Here is a 19598-nt window from a genome sequence, read left to right as displayed (position 1 = left end):
TTTGTAGCAGCCACTACAGGTCACTCACATATACTGCCATTCTGTTCGCATTCTGTGTCATGCACAACAGACACATGTTCTTCAAGATGCTTCAAAACAGGGAGATCATTGAACATGCACTTCCCTCATCTCTCTCTCCAACGAAGAAACTGGAAGGTGGGCGTGTTTTTATAATGTTGCCATTGTGTGCCAGGGGGGTTAAGTAAGCAGGTATCATTGGCAAAAGTAAGCACCTCTTCGTCCCCCTTGGTATGACTTTTCCTCATTGTACCTATCTTGAGCTTTTTTTGAATCCTTCACTTGCATTTGGAGTACTCAAAACTGTCATTTGCTCAACACTTGCTGGTAAGTTGAAAGTATAGTCACCTGATTGTCAAAACTGAAAATTTATTTCTTTCAGCTATGTCATCTGAAGATGAACAGGCCTTTTTGCCAAAGCCCGAACCACAAGATGTATGCTCTGAAATAATACTGGTAAGATATAAAAGGTAGTGGCTTTGATAATGTACACTTGAGAGACTTGGAATTTGAGAAAGTTGATGAGAAGAGAGAATCCTATATCATAAAAGCCTGATATGCTAAGTATCTGGTTGTCTAGGCGTCTGTTCAACCAATCAAAGCAAAATATGCTATTGATATGCTAAAGCTGGTCAACTGCTCGCTATGACATACACTGACCACCAGGGGGCAGAAACTCAACATAGGAACTGCCCCCTGGTGGTCAGAACGCTCCCACATGGGAAGCGCCGCTCAGCCAGAAGCCAGGCTCATGGCTGGCGAGTGCAGTGGCAGTGGCAGGAGCCTCTCCCACCTCTGCCGTGGGAGTTGGACATCCCTTGAGGGCTCTGGACTGGAGAAGACACAGGCCAGGCTGAGAGGACCCCCCTGAATGCACAAATTTTGTGCACTGGGCCTCTAGTATTAATATAAATAGAACTAACCCATAATCATTGTCAACACTAATAAAAGAGAAAAATGGTAATTGGCGTACGATGATACCCTTTTCATTGGCTAATCAGGGCTATATGCAAATTAACTGCCAACTAAGATTGGCAGTTAACTGTCAACAAGATGGCGACTAATTTGCATATGTAGGCACAATGCAGGGAGGCGAAAGGGAAAGCAGGAAGAAGCCCCCTGCCACTGACAGTGATCGGAAACCCAGGGGGGAGCTAAGAGCTGGGGGGCAAGGCCATGATCGGAGAATCAGGTGCCTTTTCCGCCCTGGCCAGTAATAGCAGGAAGTAGGGGTGGAGCCAGGGATGGGAGCTGGGCATGGTCGAAGCTGGCAGTCCCGGGAGCTAGGGGCCCCTTGCCTGGGCCTAAAGCGAAGCCCACGATCGCGGGGCCGCTGCCGCTGCGGGTCCCCGCTGCCCGGGCCGGACGCCTAGGCCAGAGGCGTCAGGCCTGGGCAAGGGGCCGATCCTGCGATTGGAGGGTGATGGGGGTCAACGTCTGAGGGCTCCCAGTATGTGAGAGGGGGCAGGCTGGGCTGAGGGATACTCCCCCCCACACACACCCAGTGCACGAATTTCGTGCACCGGGCCCCTAGTTAATAATAAAATTATTGTTACCAAAAGAGGTCAAGGGTATTATGCATTTGAGAAACCTGCCACTTTAAAGTCAGTTACATTGGCAGATCAGTGTGTTTCTGCACATGAAGGTAGAAAACGACTTTTTACTATTGTGTGCCCTTGGAAAGGAAATCTGAAAAAAAAACCAGAAAGTCTGTGTTATGAATAATCATTTAATTGTTTAAAGTGTGTGGTGGAATTAATTGTTCAGTCAGTCCTTTCTAAAATTTTGAGATTTATAATGTACTTATGCAATTTAAATGTGCTCAATTTTACAATATATTTTTATTTTTTTAAAATACATTTTTTATTTCATAGAGGAAGGGAGAATGAGAAGAATATCAATGTTGAGAATTATTGATTGGCTGCCTCCTGCACACCCCTCACTGGGGTTCAAGCCCACAACTCAGGCATGTGTCCTGACCAGGACTCAATCCCTAACCTCCTTGTTTATACATATTCACTCAAACACTTAGCCACGCCTTCCAGGCATTTTGGCAATCTTTTAAACAAGGATTCATTATTATTCCTCTGACAATTAAACATTTTAATTTTTGTTTATAATTTTTATAGATTGGGGATGCTTTTTTTAAAAACCATCTTGGTTTAATGAGTATCACAAAATGATTCTTATAAAACAAGTGTACACGTTTAATTAAATTATTACTGTCACTGAAAGCCTTTCTATCTCTCGTTCTCACCAGGGTACATATACTGAAGACAGAAGTTATCAATGGAACGCATATTGGAAAACCGTTAAGCAAGAGCCATATCATAATAATCATTGGAGAAGTGAGCTTGCAGAGGATCATTATGAAAGTGAAAAACTCTTTGACCAAATGTCCAATCACAATATACATCAAGTTATTCCTATTGTGGAGATGATACTCAAAGAAAGTAAATGTGAGGAATCTTTTCAGGAATCTTCAAGTTACACCAAACAAGAGGGTATTCATGCTGGGGAGGAGGCTTACAAAGGGAATGCCTGTGGTAGCATCGCCAGTCAAATATTCAATCCAAGTAAACTGAAAGAAATCCATAGTGGAGAAGAACCTTATGAATGTAAAGGTTCTAGTAAAACATCTAATTGGCCTTCAGGTTGTACTCTAAATCAGAAATTTCATACTGGAGAGAAGACTTACAAATGTAAAGTATGTGGCAAAGCCTTTAATCACTCCTCACACCGTAATCGTCACCAGCGTATTCATACTGGAGAGAAGCCTTATAAATGTGCAGAATGTGGCAAATCCTTTGGGTCATCCCCACAACTTACTCTGCATCAGAGAGTTCACACTGGAGAGAAGCCTTATAAATGTAGGGAATGTGGCAAAGCCTTTGGATGCTCCTCAGGCCTTATTAAGCATCAGAGAGTTCATACTGGAGAGAAGCCTCATAAATGTAGAGAATGTGGGAGAGCGTTCAGTGAGACCTCAGGCCTTAAGCGACATGAGAGAGTTCATACTGGACATAAGCCTTATAAATGTAGAGAATGTGACAAAGCATTTAGCTACTCTTCATCCCTTACTTCTCATCAGAGAGTTCATACTGAAGAGTGGCCTTATAAATGTAGAGAATGTGGCAAAGTTTTAAGCAAGGCCTCAACCCTTACTGAACATCAGAGAGTTCATACTGGAGAGAAGCCTTATAAATGTAATGAATGTGGCAAAGCCTTTAGTCAGTCCTCAACCTTTAATAAACATCAGAGAGTTCATACAGGAGAGAAACCTTATAAATGTAATGAATGTGGCAAAGCCTTTTGGCATTACTCGGGCTGTATAAACCATCAGAGAATTCATACTGGAGAGAAGCCTTTTAAATGTAATGAATGCGGCAAAGACTTCAGGGAGTCGAGAAAACTTACTCGCCATAAGAAAATTCATACTCGTGCCCTAGGTGATTTGGCTCAGTGGATAGAATATCGGCCTGCAGACTGAAGGGTCCTGGGTTCAATCCCAGCCAAGGGCACATGCCCAGGTTGCAGCCATGATCCTCAGTTGGGGGTGATCAACTAGTCTCTCTCATCATTGATGTTTCTATCTATCTCTCCCTCTCCTCTCCTCTGACTCAACAAAAATTTAGAAAGTTGTAGGTTTGCCCTAACTGGTTTGGCTCAGTGGATAGAGTGTCGGCCTGCGGACTGAAAGGTCCCTGGTTCGGTTCCAATCAGGGGCATGTACCTTGGTTGTGGGCACATCCCCAGTAGAGGGTGTGCAGGAGGCAGCTGATCAATGTTTCTCTCTCATTGATGTTTCTAACTCTCTATCCCTCTCCCTTCTTCTCTGTAAAAATATCAATAAAATACATATATATATTTTTTTTAAAGTTGCAGGTTTGGTTCATAGTGCACAAAGACCCAGATTGGGAGTGTAATTCCTGGTCTGCTCAGGGGATGTTCGGGAGGCAACCAATAAATGTCTTGCACATACAGTGGGGCCTTGACTTACGAGTTTAATTCGTTCTGTGACGGAGCTCATAACTCAAATTACTCGAATGTCAAATCACTGTGATGTTCGCTGCGCCAACTAGCAGTGGGGTAACTGAAGCTGGCTCGTAACCCGAATTTTTTTGAGCTTGCAACTCAAAGCAAAAAATCGTCCCAGTGACAGCTAGTATCTCAAAAAAACTCGTTAGTCGGGACACTCGTAAGTCAAGGCCCCACTGTAGATGTTTCTCTCTATCTGTTCCTTCCTTTATAATTTCACTCTAAAAATATGTTAAAAAAATTGTTTCAAAGAACAATTTCCCAGCTCCCTGCAGCCCCAGAGAGTTGCCCTGCCAGCTGGATACACCTGGGTGTATGCGCCTAAGAGAAAGCAGCAGAGAAGGGCTCAGCTGCCGGGAGCCGGTCCATCCTTGCTGTTTCAAGGGACCTGGCATATATGGCATACTGTTCTTAATATGTTTGCTCACCTTCTTGGCACTGTGTGTTTTAACCAAGGTCACCTCTCTGAGAAAGGTTGTTTCCCCAGGTAGGGATTTTCCCCTGAAGTTAGGGAGGGAATAAAACACCTTAACTAAGTGCCAGGCGGGTAATTAATCACTTTAACTATGAACAATCATGCTTAAGCTACATAATCTTTACTCCCTGGAATGGAGATAAGAAAAGCCCTAACCTTTGGAATAGAGATTGATAGGATTGGAATCAACTGGTATAAATACAGATGTAACAAGACAACAGAACCTAGACTCAGAACCTAGAGACAGAAGAACTTCACTGGAGAGAACATGGCAAAATATCCTGGACAGAAACTGGCCACAGAACCTAGCGAGAGAACCTGGCTGAAGAACCTAGAGACAGAACCTGGCTACAGAACCTGGATAGAACATGGCAAGAGAACCTGACTAGAACCTGGTGACTGAACCTGGCTGAAGGACCTGGATAGAACATGGCAAGAGAACCTGACTAGAACCTGGTGACTGAACCTGGCTGGAGAACCTAGCAAGAGAACATGGACACAAAACCTGGCTGGAGATCCTGACCAGAACTTGGCTAGAGATCCTGGCTAGGCTGCTGATCAACTGAATGCTGTCTCTGTGTCATTCCTTCTTCGCCGACTCCGTCCACACCTTTGGGGACCCCTGGACCTGCTGGGGCAGGACCCCAGCACTCAGCCACCACAGAAAAGATTAATTTTGGATGATATAAGCTATTAAACTTAGGGGTTTTTTATTCTATGACAAAGACTAGTTGAAAGCCCTAGCTGGTTTGGCTCAATGGATAGAGCGTCTGCCTGCGGACTGAGGGGTCCCAGGTTCGATTCCGGCCAGGAGCACATGCCTGGGTTGCGGGCTCGTTCCCCAGTCGGGGGCGTGCAGGAAGCAGTCAATCAATGATTCTCATCGATGTTTCTCCCCCTCTCTTTTCCTCTCTAAAATTAATAAAATATATATATATTTTTAAAAAGACTAGTTGAAAGAGAAGAGACGAAGATTGAGGTGCCCAATAATAAAAACCTAATGTGTGTGACATGGCCTTGGGACTGGCTAGTGAATAGAGGCTGGAAGGAGATTTAGTGGACAGGTACATGCGAGGGAACTAGAATTGGAGGAACTAGGATTGAAGTCTGGAAGTGTGGGAAATCATGTTTTGGTTTAGGGAAAAGTTGATCTAAATTAAACGTCCCAGTTCCTACACAGTTGCTTCAACCTCACTACCAACATTTGCCTTCCTATACCACATGAAGCAGAACCACCTGGCCAACCCATAGACTCATAAGAAATATTGAATTATTGCATTAAGGGAATCAGTTTTGGGGTGGTTTATATAACATAATGAACTTGAGATGCTGAGTGTTAAGGACTGAATTGTGTCTCCTCAAAATGGATACTTTGAAGCCCTAACCCCCAATATGTCTATTTGGAGATAGGGTACTTAAGGAGGTCATTAAGGTTATATGAGGTCACAAGAGTGGGGTACCAATCTATTAGAAGTGGGGTTCTTATAAAAGAAGGAGATAGAATAACCAGTCTACATGTGCTTGAAGTTTCATTTGGACAATATTATCAAGAAAGGCTAGCTCTCCCTAACCGGTTTGACTCCGTGGATAGAGCGCCGGCTTGCGGACTGAAGGGTCCCAGGTTTGATTCCTGTGAAGGGCATGTACCTTGGTTGCAGGCACATCCCCAGTAGGGGGTTTGCAGGAAGCAGCTGATCAATGTTTCTCTCCCATCGATGTTTCTAACTCTCCATCCCTCTCCCTTTCTGAAAAAAATCAATAAAATATATTTCAAAAGAAAGGATAGCTCAATGTCTTTCTGAGCTAAGTCAGCAATATTTTGATGTGTTTAATTTTGGAATAGGTGTCACATTAAAATGCTTCATGAAATAAAAGGTGTGTAGTGAAAAAACAGTATTTAAGGTTAAGTGTTGGACACAACATTTGTCTTACTAATGCAGTTTATCACAATGTTCTTTAAAAGGTTTATTTTTAAGCAATGCTATTATCCTAAATGCTCACACGTCTTAGTCATCCAAATCTCATATCCCAGGTCGTGTCCCTCTGAAAGACTGGAACGCAATGCTGTTGAGTCTTGGTCACCCTGGGGAATGAGTAAGGAAGCAAGAAAGGCTGCTGGTGTCAGTATGAAATTACCTGTCTACCCAGGGAGAATTTTGTTTCTTCATCCTCACACAGACGATTGCAATTTTTGTTTAATGAAAGTGCTTACATGAATTCCAATTACAGTCATGTTACTGGGTTCAAGCCCCTCTCCACCTCCCGCCCCTCGCTGAGGTCCAGTTCCTGCAGAGTTGCTTCAGCCTCACTACCAACATCTCCCTGCATGACCTGGGAGAGGGTGGGGGCAAATTCGCTCCTGACATTACCCTTTGCAATTGTCAGTGTCCAACACACATGGAAATCTTTCTGAGTGTTTTCATAATATTTGTAGCTGAATGTGTGAGTCCCTGACTTCAATACCTTCACCACTGAGAATGGAGAGGGATGTGGACAAACAGACATCACTGCTGGAGAGGGTTTCATTCCATTATCAGTTTTATGGAGGAAATCCACAGGAATGTCGGTAAGGTGGAGATCACTTTTACCACATCATTTCTGGAGGTTGCATTTGCCCTGTGGATTGTATCCTCTGCCACAGAGAAGGCTCCTGTTGGATGCAAGGGAGGCTTCATCAGGGTTTATGTGAGGGCACTACCCTCCGTTCCGTTGGTGTATGGGTCTGTGTAAATCCAGGATCACACCCACTTGGTTGCTCTTTCTTTGTAAAATGTTTTCCAGCGTAAAAAAGTGAATCTTCCACCTTTCCTACATTTGAAGTGTTTGGCTGTCCCACATCTCTTTTGCTTGGTTCCATATGAATTCTAGTGTTGTTTATTAAATTACAGCCAAAATTGCCTTGGAATTTCCGTAGGTAATCTATTGTGTAGACACTTGGACATATTAAGAAATGTCTCCATTTATTTGTATCTGTTTAGCATTGTGTCATTTTCATTGTAAAAGTTTTTACTGTATGTGTAGAATGGATTGTCTATGTGTTATGTGTGGTGTGTCTTCTGGCTTTGGGTGGCAATAGTTGATATTTTATTGGTCTAAAGAGATGAAATACTTATATAGGTTAAACATAATCGAGTCGGACTTACTGTAAATTAGAGGTTTCTGAACAGGCCATATCTTTAAAGTAAGTAGAGATTTATAAAACTCAAAGGAATACCTATATTCATAAAAATACTGGAAAATACTCAAACAGAAATGGTGATGGGACTAAGTAAACGGATAATAGTGATTCTATATATATGTAAACGGCTAAGTGACCGACCAGCTGGTCGGGCACACTGACAGCTTAAAAATAAAGGTAGACTTTTGCGCATGTGATACATATAAAGCTCTCGCTGGCACCTATCACACGGGTGTTTTAGTTATATAACACTATACTATATAAACTATTTTGACATAATTTTTAAAATATATTTTATTGATTTTTTAATTTTTTTTTTTTTTTTTTTTTTTTTTTTTTTTTTTACAGAGAGGAAAGGAGAGGTATAGAGAGAAACATCAATGAGAGAGAGACATCGATCAGCTGCCTCCTGCACACCTGCTACTGGCATATGCCCACAACCATGGTACATGCCCTTGACCAAAATCGAACCTGGGACCTTTCAGTCCGCAGGCCGATGCTCTACTCAATGAGCCATACCAGTTAGGGCTTGACATGTAGCTTTTGCAGTAATGTAATTACCACACGAATCTTTCTTCTAATTAATTTCCTTTCAATATGCAAGAATCCCTGCACCAGGCCACTAGTATTCTAATAGCTCTGTTTTAAATATTGTTGATTTTAAAATTGTTTTGTTTCCCAAATACAAGGAAAACTAACAGGAGACATTCTACATTAATATCAGTGTCCCATTAACTAGGTTATGGGGACTACTAAAGTCAAAATATTCCGTTAAAAATGCATTCCCCCGAGAAGTGGCAGAGGCCTGTCTGGGATGGGCCCCCCAGGGTAGCGGGGGCGAGGGCGGGATCCTAGCCACAGCCTCAGCCAGTGCTGGTGCCAGAGACTGAGCCAGAGACTGAGACGCCGTCGCTGCCGGAGCGGGGTGCGCGGCCCAGGCACTGAACTAGACAGAATGAGAATATGGAAATGAATAAAGTACAGACTCAACTAGCAAAAACCTCAGAAAGAATCCTTAAGAATGAAAATGAGCCCTAACCGGTTTGGATCAGTGAATAGAGCATTGGCCTGCGGACTCAAGGGTCCCAGGTTCGATTCCAGGCAAGGACATGTACCTTGGTTACAGGCACATCCCCAGTAGGGAGTGTGCAGAAGGCAGATGATCGGTGTTTCTCTCTCATCCATGTTTCTAACTCAATCCCTCTCCCTTCCTCTCTGTAAAAAATCAATAAAGTATATTTAAAAAAATGGATTCCCCCCCAAATGCATTCCCAGAACACAAAGACTTCAAAGACCAAAATTAACAACCAGAAAATTTTTATTCCTTGAAAAATACATAAATTAAAATTTCCTTCTCACTGTGTTGGGTGGGACCTTATCAGGGGCCTAACCATGAACGGATATCTGGGTCTGTCTCTGACACCCCCATCCACCTGCTTCCCTAACTCAAGCTGCCTCTCCCTTCAGTTGGGGAGACAGGGAGGGACAGAGAGAGCAGGCTGCCCTTCCCCTTCCCCTCTCCTCACTGAGGGTTTAAGGATCCAGGCAAATCGCAGGCAGAAAGTTCTGGTTTCAAACCCAATCTGCCCACCTTTTGAATTCTCTGTAACTTCACTGTAAGAATGTGCTCCCGGCTTGTGAAGATCCTGGGAAAGACCCCTCCCTGGGACACCTGCAGCTGAAGGGCAGACCAGCCAGTAGCTCTAAGCACAGCCTCTGGGAGCTGGGAAACTTCTGTGTGAATTCCAGGTTCCTCCTCCCTCTTTATGCTTTTGCCACAGCTGCCATTTACTCGCTAGCACCCTAATAAAGGAACAGCCCCTCTATCTGGGGTGCCCTGTGCCATCAGAGGCACCTGGCCCTTTCCTCCCTTTAAAGAAGTAAAATAAACGCCCTCCCTCTGCTCCTGTCTCTTCTCTCCCTTGTGAATCCTTTCCCAGCCGCGTCCCCAGCCAAAACCCTGACAGTGACGTGGGAAACTCCCCCAGGAAGGGCTGTCCCTGTGGGAGGAGGTGCGGGGACCCCGGGCTGCCCCCTCGCTCCTGCCCCGCCCTCCCCCCTCTGTCCCTGCACAGGCCTGGCCGCCGGGCTCGGCCCCGCCCCCATCGCGGAGCCGCTCAGCTCGGGCTCTGGCCCCGCCCACCCCGCAGGGAGGCGCCTGCGCAGTTCCTTGCAGACGCGGAAGCGGCTGTGGAGGGGAAGGTGGCGGTTCCCCTGAGGAGGGTGTTTGTCTTTAAAGCTGACGCTCCGTCCCCCTCCCCGCAGGGAAGGCTGAGGGCGCTGCCGGCGCTGAAGTCCTTGTTGGGGTCCCCGCCCCGGAGCCTCTCTCAGCGGTGAGTCCGGTCCCGGGAGGCAGCGCGGTGCGGGCGCCACGTGCCTTTGGGAGGAAACGGAGGCCCGGCCCGGGGTCTCTCCGCCTGTGGCCGTGGCCACCGCCTGCCGCGCGGTTTTCCCGCTGAAAACCGTTCCCGTGGCCTCCGGTCCTCCCCGCGGGGCTAAAAGGAGGTGCAGGGACCCGGGGCTGGCCCCTCGTTCCTGCCCCGCCCTCCCCCGGCCCGGCGCTTCCACCCAAAGAGCCCGGATGGGGGTCTGCACCCCCTTCCTAGGCCCACCCCCATTTAATAAGGGGTCTGCGTGCCCGGGGAGCACAGTGTCCATGAGGGGAGCTCAGGGGGAAGGACCCGGTGTCCCCCGAAGAGGTGACCTGCCCGCAGGGAGGGGCTTTGTGGGCGCGGTGACTGCGGGGGGCGGGGACCCAGGCTGGGGGGTTAGGAGAGGGAGTGAGAGACAGACACGTGGGCGGGAGAGAGGGCAGCGAGGTGTCCACAGAGAGGGGCCCATAGGGGGTGTGGGGGGGACTGGACGGCGTCGGTAGGAGTGAGGGGGTCACTCGGGAAAGTGGCCTGAGGAGGAAGGAAGTGGAGAAATAGGCTTTAGCATGAAGATCTATTCTCCTTAATTTCCTGGGACAAGAGGAAAGGACATCTGCCTGGGAAACTGCCTGTGTATAACTTCCTGCTTCACCCCCTCCCACTACCCAGAGGTCTCAGGGCTGCTGGGTTTGGTGTGTGGTACCCAGCGCCCCTGAAAACAGCTCTGGGGCAGCCTGGGAGACCCCGGGAGGGAACTAGTTAAAGATGCCGGTCAGGGCCCCATTGCAGGCTTCTTCAGGGGAGATACGGGCTATGGTGTTGGGTTTGAGGCTACAAGCGAACAGCACATGCTCTCATTGCTGTCGGAGTTTGTGGCAGTTTTGGAAGGACAGAAACATGAAGACAATAAAAACCCTCACAGCGCGGTCTCCATGTAGGAGCTCATTGTTCCTCACTCTCTCCTGTGACCGAGGACAGGACGGCGTGGCCTTTTCCTCATTTCCAGGTCCTCCTGACTGTGAGTGTGAGGGGAGCTGATGAACAGGCTGTGACTCCTCAGCATAGTGTCACCTGAGGAAACATCCCAAACCCCGATCAGGACCACGATCAAATGGCTGCTTCTCAGGTAAAAGATGTGTCCTTGGTAACGGGCTGTTTGCTTTTCTTTGAACATCTGTGTACATATTTCTCTTTCCCTTCCCACACCTGTGTCCCCTCTGCTGCCTTTGTTACAGTCTGTCCTGTTACCCACAGCGGGCTGACTCAGTGCTGCTTCTCCCTCTGCTCCGTCATCCCTCAACCCCCCATTCTGTCCCTGCACTCCCTCCCCCAATTCTTCACCTTGAACCAGTCTCTCTACCTGAAGTGCCTCCCCTTTTTTGCCCCCACTTCTGTTCACCAGGACCCCTCTCCCTCTCAGTCCCCTTCATCTCTCTGGGGCTCTTTCCTCTCCTCCATATTTCTCTACTTTTGAATTTCTTGCCTTTCCAGGTTTTTTTCCTTTCCTTATTTCTTAACTTTTTTCTTAGGATAGTCAGTATCAGCATTTTCTATATTTCTCTATTTCTCTCTTTTTTAATGTATGTTTTTATTGATTTCAGAATGTAAGGGATAGGGATAGAGAGCAGAGAGAATCATTAATCAGCTGCCTACTGCATTCCCCCCACTGGGTATCTAGTCTGAAACCTGATGTGTGCCCTGACCAGGAATGGAACCCTACCCTCCTGGTTCAGAGGTCAACACTTATTCTCTGAGCCTCACTGCCAGGGCTATATTTCTCTCCTTTTTTCCAGAGCCTTCTCCGCCTTCATTTTATGCAGCCTCCACAAGATCAGGAAGCATTCCCTCTTTTAATTAATGACTTGCAACTCCTCAGAACATCCTTTTTGTGACAGATCCACCTGGAAAGGCAGCCGTGTCTAACATCCCTATTGGGATGGGGTCAGAGGCTCTTGTGTCTTGAAGAAGGGAAAGGTAGGTTTTAGATTCAAGTGGCTACAACATCAGCTCTTAATCAGGGGTAAGAAAATGCACATTTTACTGCTCAGAATTGCTCAACAAGTTCTGAAAGAAGAATAAGTAATAAATAGAAGAGACTTGCTCATTAGTACAAAGACTTGGTAGTTAAATGTACTATTAGCTTACAGAACATGAGAGGTGCCTGTGTATTGACACTGCAAAATTTATTTGTGATCATTTCCACATATTTATTGCTGTATTTTTCTCAGTAATGTCACAGCAGTGGTGACCTGACCTTCCATGTGCCTCAGTCAGCTGATGCCCATTGTCTCAGTCCACCTGATGTTCACATGGCAGAGGTGCTCCCCTCGCTGTAGAGTTAATAGTCTCCCTTTCTCAGGAACAAGGGTGTAGTAGCGATTTAATGAAAGTTGTGCAAAGACCATCATTTCACATCGGGAAATGTCCCTCTTCTTAGTTTGTGTTTGCTTTTGAAAATGAAGGACTTACTTTTATTTCCTACAGATCATTGGCTTTTGCATGGGACCTTTAAACAACCAGGACTTGATTCTTTAAATTTTCATTATATTCTATACTCACATCACGGACATACCCTACATGGTCACTTTTTGTATTTTCTAGAAAGTTTCTAAGAATGATATTATTAATGTATGTTCAGTTACATTAAATTTCTACAACATAGCTCTCCACTAATGATACATAAAAATTTTGAAACAAATGTACTAGTAAGAATAATTAGTTCCCCCAGGCTGTATGTGGATCAGTGGTGGAGGGGAGGGTTTGAATTCTGGTCCGGGGCTAGTAGCTCCTGTGTACCTGTGGTAGGCAGCCAATCCGTGTGTCTCTCTATCTCTTTCACATTGACCTCTCTCTTCCTCTCCATTTCCCTCTCCTTCTTTCCCTCTCCCTCTTCCTCTCTCCCTTTTGTGCCTCTACTTCCTTGCCTTACACTGTCTAAAAGTCAGTGGAAAAAATCTCCCTAGGCGAGGATTTACAACCTCACAAAGGAAACAATAAGTTTAACTTGTTTTGTATCCTTATATTTCTCTCCTTATTGTGTTTATACAACACACAGGGATCTTACACAAATAGATTCTTGAGATTTATAGAATCACTAAACCATCTTGATTTCATAGTTGTAAAATGTGTGTCTCTGTGCCTAAACTCTTAATATTATTTCAGCTATTCCCCCCCCCAAGTATATTTTTATGGATTTCAGAGTGAAGCATCCATCTTATATAAAAACTGCTGTTTGAAATTTTAACCCTTGATAGTATGGTTTCTGTAAATGCTTGCTTGCTTAAATAATAAGGAAAATAAGACAACTCCCATTCCAGAGAGGCCATAAACTATGCCCCAGACAGAGTTGTCAGTGCTGACACCAGGCCAGGCCTTGAGATATGGTCTCATGGTCCCTTCCCAGCTCACAGGCCTTCTTTCTCAGAAGGCCCGGAAATCTCATTCCAAATTTGGGAGACAAAGGACTGGAAAAAGTATAAATAAAGAAAGTTTCGCCCTTCCCCAAACTTCAAGGTGCCTCTGAGGCCCCAATCCCAGAAACCTGACATGACAGGCGCCCTTGTCTCACAGCTAGGTTGGGTCATGTTGAAAAGTGTCCTGAAGAGAACCAAGATGGCGGCATAGGTTAACGCCTGAGTTTGCTGCTTTGAACAACTACTTCAAAAGTGAAACCAGAAAACGGAAGGGACATCACCCAGAACCACAGGGGCGCTGGCTGAGTGGAAGTCCTACAACTAGGAGGAAAGAGAAACGCATAAGGACACTCAGAGGAGGCGCAGTGCTGAAGTCAAATTCTGAGGTGCGGAGTGCGCGGAGCGGGCTGGCGGTGGAGGGCACGGTTGTTGTTTTCAATCGGGAGGGAGTCGCAGACTCTGAGCTCCAGATACAGGCGAGTCTTTAGGGACCCAGACTCAAACGGGAGAAGCGGGACTGTCTGGCTTCGGTCAGAGCGAGTGCAGCTTTCTCTCCCAGCTTTGCAGCGGGTGCTGGGACTCAGAGAGGCAGAGCCCCTTGGGACAGGACTGAGAGCCGCCATAACTGCTCTCTCCGGCCCACACTGTTGATCCTGTTCGACCCGCCCCGCCCAAGCCCTGCACAGAGGCATTTGCCGGATAGCCTCAGGCAAAGGCTAGATTAGCACCTCCCTAGAGGACAGAAGTTCTCTCACCGCTGACACAGCTGAATCTCATAGCCACTTGGCCTGGAGGTCAAACCCTCCCTGGAATTAGCTACAGCAATCAAGATTTATCTATAAGACTGCGAACAAAGACCACTAGGGGGTGCACCAAGGAAGCATAACAAAATGCGGAGACAAAGAAACAGGACAAAATTGTCAATGGAAGAAATAGAGTTCAGAACCACACTTTTAAGGTCTCTCAAGAACTGTTTAGAAGCTGCCGATAAACTTAATGAGCTCTACACGAAAACTAATAAGACCCTCGATCTTATATTGGGGAACCAACTAGAAATTAAGCACACACGGACTGAAATAACGAATATTATACAGACGCCCGACAGCAGACCAGAGGAGCGCAAGAATCAAGTCAATGATTTGAAATGCGAGGAAGCAAAAAACATCCAACCGGAAAAGCAAAATGAAAAAAGAATCCAAAAATGCGAGGATAGTGTAAGGAGCCTCTGGGACAGCTTCAAGCGTACCAACATCAGAATTATAGGGGTGCCAGAAGATGAGAGAGAGCAAGATATTGAAAACCTATTTGAAGAAATAATGACAGAAAACTTCCCCCACCTGGTGAAAGAAATGGACTTACAGGTCCAAGAAGCGCGGAGAACCCCAAACAAAAGGAATCCAAAGAGGACCACACCAAGACACATCATAATTAAAATGCCAAGAGCAAAAGATAAAGAGAGAATCTTAAAAACAGCAAGAGAAAGAAACTCAGTTACCTACAAGGGAATACCCATACGACTGTCAGCTGATTTCTCAACAGAAACTTTGCAGGCCAGAAGGGAGTGGCAAGAAATATTCAAAGTGATGAATAGCAAGAACCTACAACCAAGATTACTTTATCCAGCAAAGCTATCATTCAGAATTGAAGGTCAGATAAAGAGCTTCACAGATAAGGAAAAGCTAAAGGAGTTCATCACCACCAAACCAGGATTATATGAAATGCTGAAAGGTATCCTTTAAGAAGAGGAAGAGGAAGAAAAAGGTAAAGATACAAATTATGAACAACAAATATGCATCTATCAACAAGTGAATCTAAGAATCAAGTGAATAAATAATCTGATGAACAGAATAAACTGTTGATTATAATAGAATCAGGGACATAGAAAGGGAATGGACTGACTATTCTTGGGGGGGAAAGGGGTGTGGGAGATGTGGGAAGAGACTGGACAAAAATCGTGCACCTATGGATGAGGACAGTGGGTGGGGAGTGAGGGCGGAGGGTAGGGCGGGAACTGGGAGGAGGGGAGTTATGGGGGGGAAAAAAAAGGAACAAATGTAATAATATGAACAATAAAGATTTAATTTAAAAAAAAAAAAAAAAAAAAAAAAAAGAAAGTTTCCTCCATTTGGGGGCCCAGAATTTGAAAGACACATTTTTCCCTGGGCCTGCACAGAATTTAATAATAAAATGTAACTCCCTTTCTCTAAGCGTGGCTTGGTTTTTCTCTGATCTTCTGCAACAAGAGAGGAAGGGAGAGGTAGAGAGAGAGAGAGAAACATCAATGATGAGAGAGAATCATGGACTGGCTGCCTCCTGCACACCCCACACTGTGAATTCAGCCCATAATTTGGTCGTGTGTCCAAACCGGATATGAAACCAGTCACATCTTTGTCCATGGGTCAGTCCTCAACCACTGGGCCACACCTGTGAGCTGGGAAGGGACCATGAGACCATATCTCAAGGCCTGGCCTGGTGTCAGCACTGACAACTCTGTCTGGGGCATAGTTTATGGCCTCTCTGGAATGGGAGTTGTCTTATTTTCCTTATTATTTAAGCAAGCAAGCATTTACAGAAACCATACTATCAGGGTTAAAATTTCAAACAGCAGTTTTTATGTAAGATGGATGCTTCACTCTGGATCAGGTAGAATAATCTTGTTCTAAAATTACTCAGTAAATTTCCAACTAGGATTGTGGTTCTTTTGTGTCCTATTCCATGAGAACTGAATTCCATTAACAAAGCTTTTCAGTTCAAAGTTCTATATGAATTGTTTCTTGTGTTTTCTTTTTCTGTGTATTCAGAAGTATGAGATACGATGCAGAAACATTGGCATCACAAGTCAAAAGTGAGCTTGTGACACATGTGGAAACACAGACCCCATCTAAGTACCTGGATCAGAATCTGTGTCTTTACAGAAGTTCACTTTGTTGTGGTCTTCTTCATACTTGAGAAGAAGTCCATATACTTCCAACCCAGCATGATATTTCCATTTGAGAAATATACCCCACTGACCCTGAATGATGCATATACAGCACTCAGAAATCCATATGCCTGTATTCATGCCTTAATTTTATTTATTTATTTATTTTTTAATATATTGTTATTGATTTCAGAAAGGAAAGGAGAGAGAGAGAGAGAAAGATAGAAACATCATTGATGACAGAGAATCATTGATCAGCTGCCTCCTGGACACCCCCTACTGGGGATGGAGCCCGCAACCCAGTCATGTATCCTTGACTGGAATTGAACCTGCAACTCTTAAGTCTGCAGGCCAACACTCTTATCTTCTGAGCCAAACTGAGTAATTTTAAAGTTTTTTCCCCTGTAAAGTAAAATCTGTACCGTGGATGTGTGGACATATGTCATCCTCATTTGTCAGTGTTAAAAAACACATCAGAGAATGTTACTGGGGCAAAGTGATCTTATCGGATGATTCAGGATACTTGCGTAGTTCCAAACCTCTTCTAACACTGTTTTCATGTTGGGTGACATTATGTACTCTTCTGGTGACCTCTATATAAATGTGTCTTCTCTTTTAGGGACCGCTGACCTTCAGGGATGTGGCCATAGATTTCTCTCAGGAGGAGTGGGAATTCCTGGACCCAGCTCAGCGGAAATTGTACCTGGATGTGATGTTGGAGAACTACAGCAACCTGGCCTCCCTGGGTGAGGATGACTCCTTCTGGAGTTCCCACTCCATCCGCAGGGTTTTGTTTCCTTTAGTTTAACATCTCTAAGGGGCTTCTGCTTTCTGTGTTAGATTTTTGCTCTCAAGGAATACATTGGTCCCTAGATGGTTGGGCTCAGTGGATAGGCTCAGTGGCCTGGGGGCTGAAAGGTCCCAGGTTGGATGCTGGTGAACGGCCAATGCCTGGGTTGCTTTCTCGCTCCCCATTAAGGGGCGTGCAGGAGGCAACATATCAATGATTCTTTCTCATCACTGATGTTTCTTTTTCTTTTTTTTTTTTTTTTAATATATTTTATTGATTTTTTACAGAGAGGAAGGGAGAGAGATAGAGAGTTAGAAACATCGATGAGAGAGAAACATCGATCAGCTGCCTCCTGCACATCTCCTACTGGGGATATGCCCGCAACCCAGGTACATGCCCTTGACCGGAATCGAACCTGGGACCTTTCAGTCCGCAGGCCGACGCTCTATCCACTTAGCCAAACCGGTTTCGGCAAGATGTTTCTATTTCTCTCTCCCTCTCCCTCTCTGAAAGCAATAAAAACAATTTTTTTTTAAAGAGGAACAAATTGGGGGTTCTTTGTAGAAAAGAAAGGCTTTGTGATGTATGTGAATTTGGAACTCAGCGTTTGCACACTTTATGTGTTGTCTTGACGAGTTAAAGTACTATCAGAAACTAATATTTTAGAAAATCATTTTCTAGAATATTCTAAGTTTCTACCATGTCTTCTGGCCAGAGAACAACCTGGGTTGGAAATGGGAAAGCCTCTATCAAAATTCACACTCCATTTTCTTTTATTTTTTATTTTTTTAAAGATCTTGTTGATTTCAGGGAAGAAGGGAGAGTTGGAGAGAGAGAAACTTCAGCTGAGCATTAGTTGATTTTTTTGTACATGCCCTGACCAGAAATGAAACTTACAACTTTGGTATAGCGGTACGATCCTCTAAGCAACTGGGCTACCTGTACAGACAGATTGGATTCTTTCACTGAGTTCTATGTATCTAGGCTTCTCTCATGTCTTTCCGTGGCTTGATGTATTATTTCTTTATAGTAGTGAATAAGACTTCATTGTAGGTCCTTCAGTTTATTTATCCATTCACTCGTTGACGGACCTCTTCATTGCTTCTAATTTTTGTAAATTATGAATAAACAGCCCCTTGTAGGCTTTTGTGTAGATAAAAGGCTTAAGTCTTTGGTTTAATAGTAAGTAGCCCAATTGCTGGATTCCATGGCAAGTGTATATTTAGTTTTATAAAAGCCTGGGGCTGTAGCATTTGACATTTTTACCAGCAGTGATTGGGAGTTCCAGTTGCTCCACATTACGAAGGCATTTGGAGGGGTCAGTGTTCTGGATTCTGATCTGTTCAATGGTGGGTGAATGTTGCTTGCCTGTGCTGTTACCTCTCATTGTTTTAATGTGCATTTCCTTAGTGACATAACATATGCAGGCTCTTGTTACACTGATTTTCTTTTTCTTTCTTTTTTCTTTATTGATTAAGGTATTCCATGTGTCCTACCCCCATTGTCCCCCCGACCCTCCATGATTTTCTATGTGTATATATTTTGTAGTGCTGTGTGATAAGGTTTTTGGCCCTTTTTAGTCATGTTGGTTCTTTTTTCATTGTTGAATTTGAAGACTTCTTTGAGTGTTTTGTATAATTGTCCTGTACATGTTGACTGTGTTATTAATATACTAGAGGCCCGGTGCATGAAAATTCACGCACTAGAGGGGGCGACCCTCAGCCTGGCCTGCCCCCTCTCACAGTCCTGGAGCCCTCAGGGGCGGGAGGCAACCTGGCGATCAGGGGAAGGCAATGTCCCCATTACACCTCTGCTGCTGCCACTACCAGCAGCTCAAACCTCGGCCAGCCCTGGTTACTTGAGACTTGGGCAGCCCTGGGCGGCTGGACAGCTGCCATCCGAGGCTTGCCTGCACCTCGGGCCAGTCCTGAGTGGCTGAGCAGCCGCCATCCAAGGCTTGCCTGTCCCTTGGGCCGGTCCTGGGAGACTTAAGGGACTGGGGGACTCTGGAGGGAGGTGCGCCTGCTGCCCCGGCTGGGATGAGAGAACAGGGCACTGACATCTTTGAGGGCGTGGCAGTCAATTAGTATATTCCCTCCTTATTGGCTGTGGGTGCCACCATCTTTGTGAGGGAGTGGTGGTCAATTAGCATATTCCCTCTTTATTTTATAGGACTTTTTTAAATTGATTTCAGAAAGAAATGGAGGGGGAGAGAGAGATAGAAACATCAATGATCAGAGACAGTCATTGATCAGCTGCCATGTGCCTTGCCCAGAAATTGAACCATGATCTCCTGGTTTGTAGCTTGACACTCAACTTCTGAGCCGTGCCAGCTGGGCCATGTCAACTTTTACAAATATGTTTTCTCTGCCTGTGGCTTCTTGTTTATTTTTT

At 45.1% G+C, this 19598-nt stretch overlaps 2 protein-coding genes across 6 annotated transcripts in view; both read left to right on the top strand.

Moving 5' to 3' along the window:
• The window catches only part of LOC132216097 (zinc finger protein 501-like), a 182584-nt gene that overhangs the window by 42281 nt on the left and 120705 nt on the right, over positions 1-19598 (top strand). For 3 of the 5 annotated variants that reach the window (XM_059665185.1, XM_059665186.1, XM_059665182.1), the window contains exon 2: positions 17034-17160. In XM_059665185.1, the coding sequence (XP_059521168.1) occupies positions 17034-17160 (127 nt within the window). Of the gene's footprint in view, positions 1-9900; positions 10043-11087; positions 11208-17033; positions 17161-18476; positions 18554-19598 lie in introns of those variants that run through there. The other 2 variants (XM_059665183.1, XM_059665184.1) reach the window with 2 other exon arrangements.
• Positions 1-19598, top strand: part of LOC132216107 (zinc finger protein 595-like) — a 96694-nt gene that overhangs the window by 42240 nt on the left and 34856 nt on the right. The window lies entirely within an intron of this gene.

Source organism: Myotis daubentonii, chromosome 15, assembly GCF_963259705.1.
Source record: "Myotis daubentonii chromosome 15, mMyoDau2.1, whole genome shotgun sequence".
In the NCBI taxonomy this organism is placed as follows: Eukaryota; Metazoa; Chordata; class Mammalia; order Chiroptera; family Vespertilionidae; genus Myotis; species Myotis daubentonii.
Note: the sequence above shows the minus strand (reverse complement) of the source record. Positions and strands in the feature narration are given on the sequence as shown.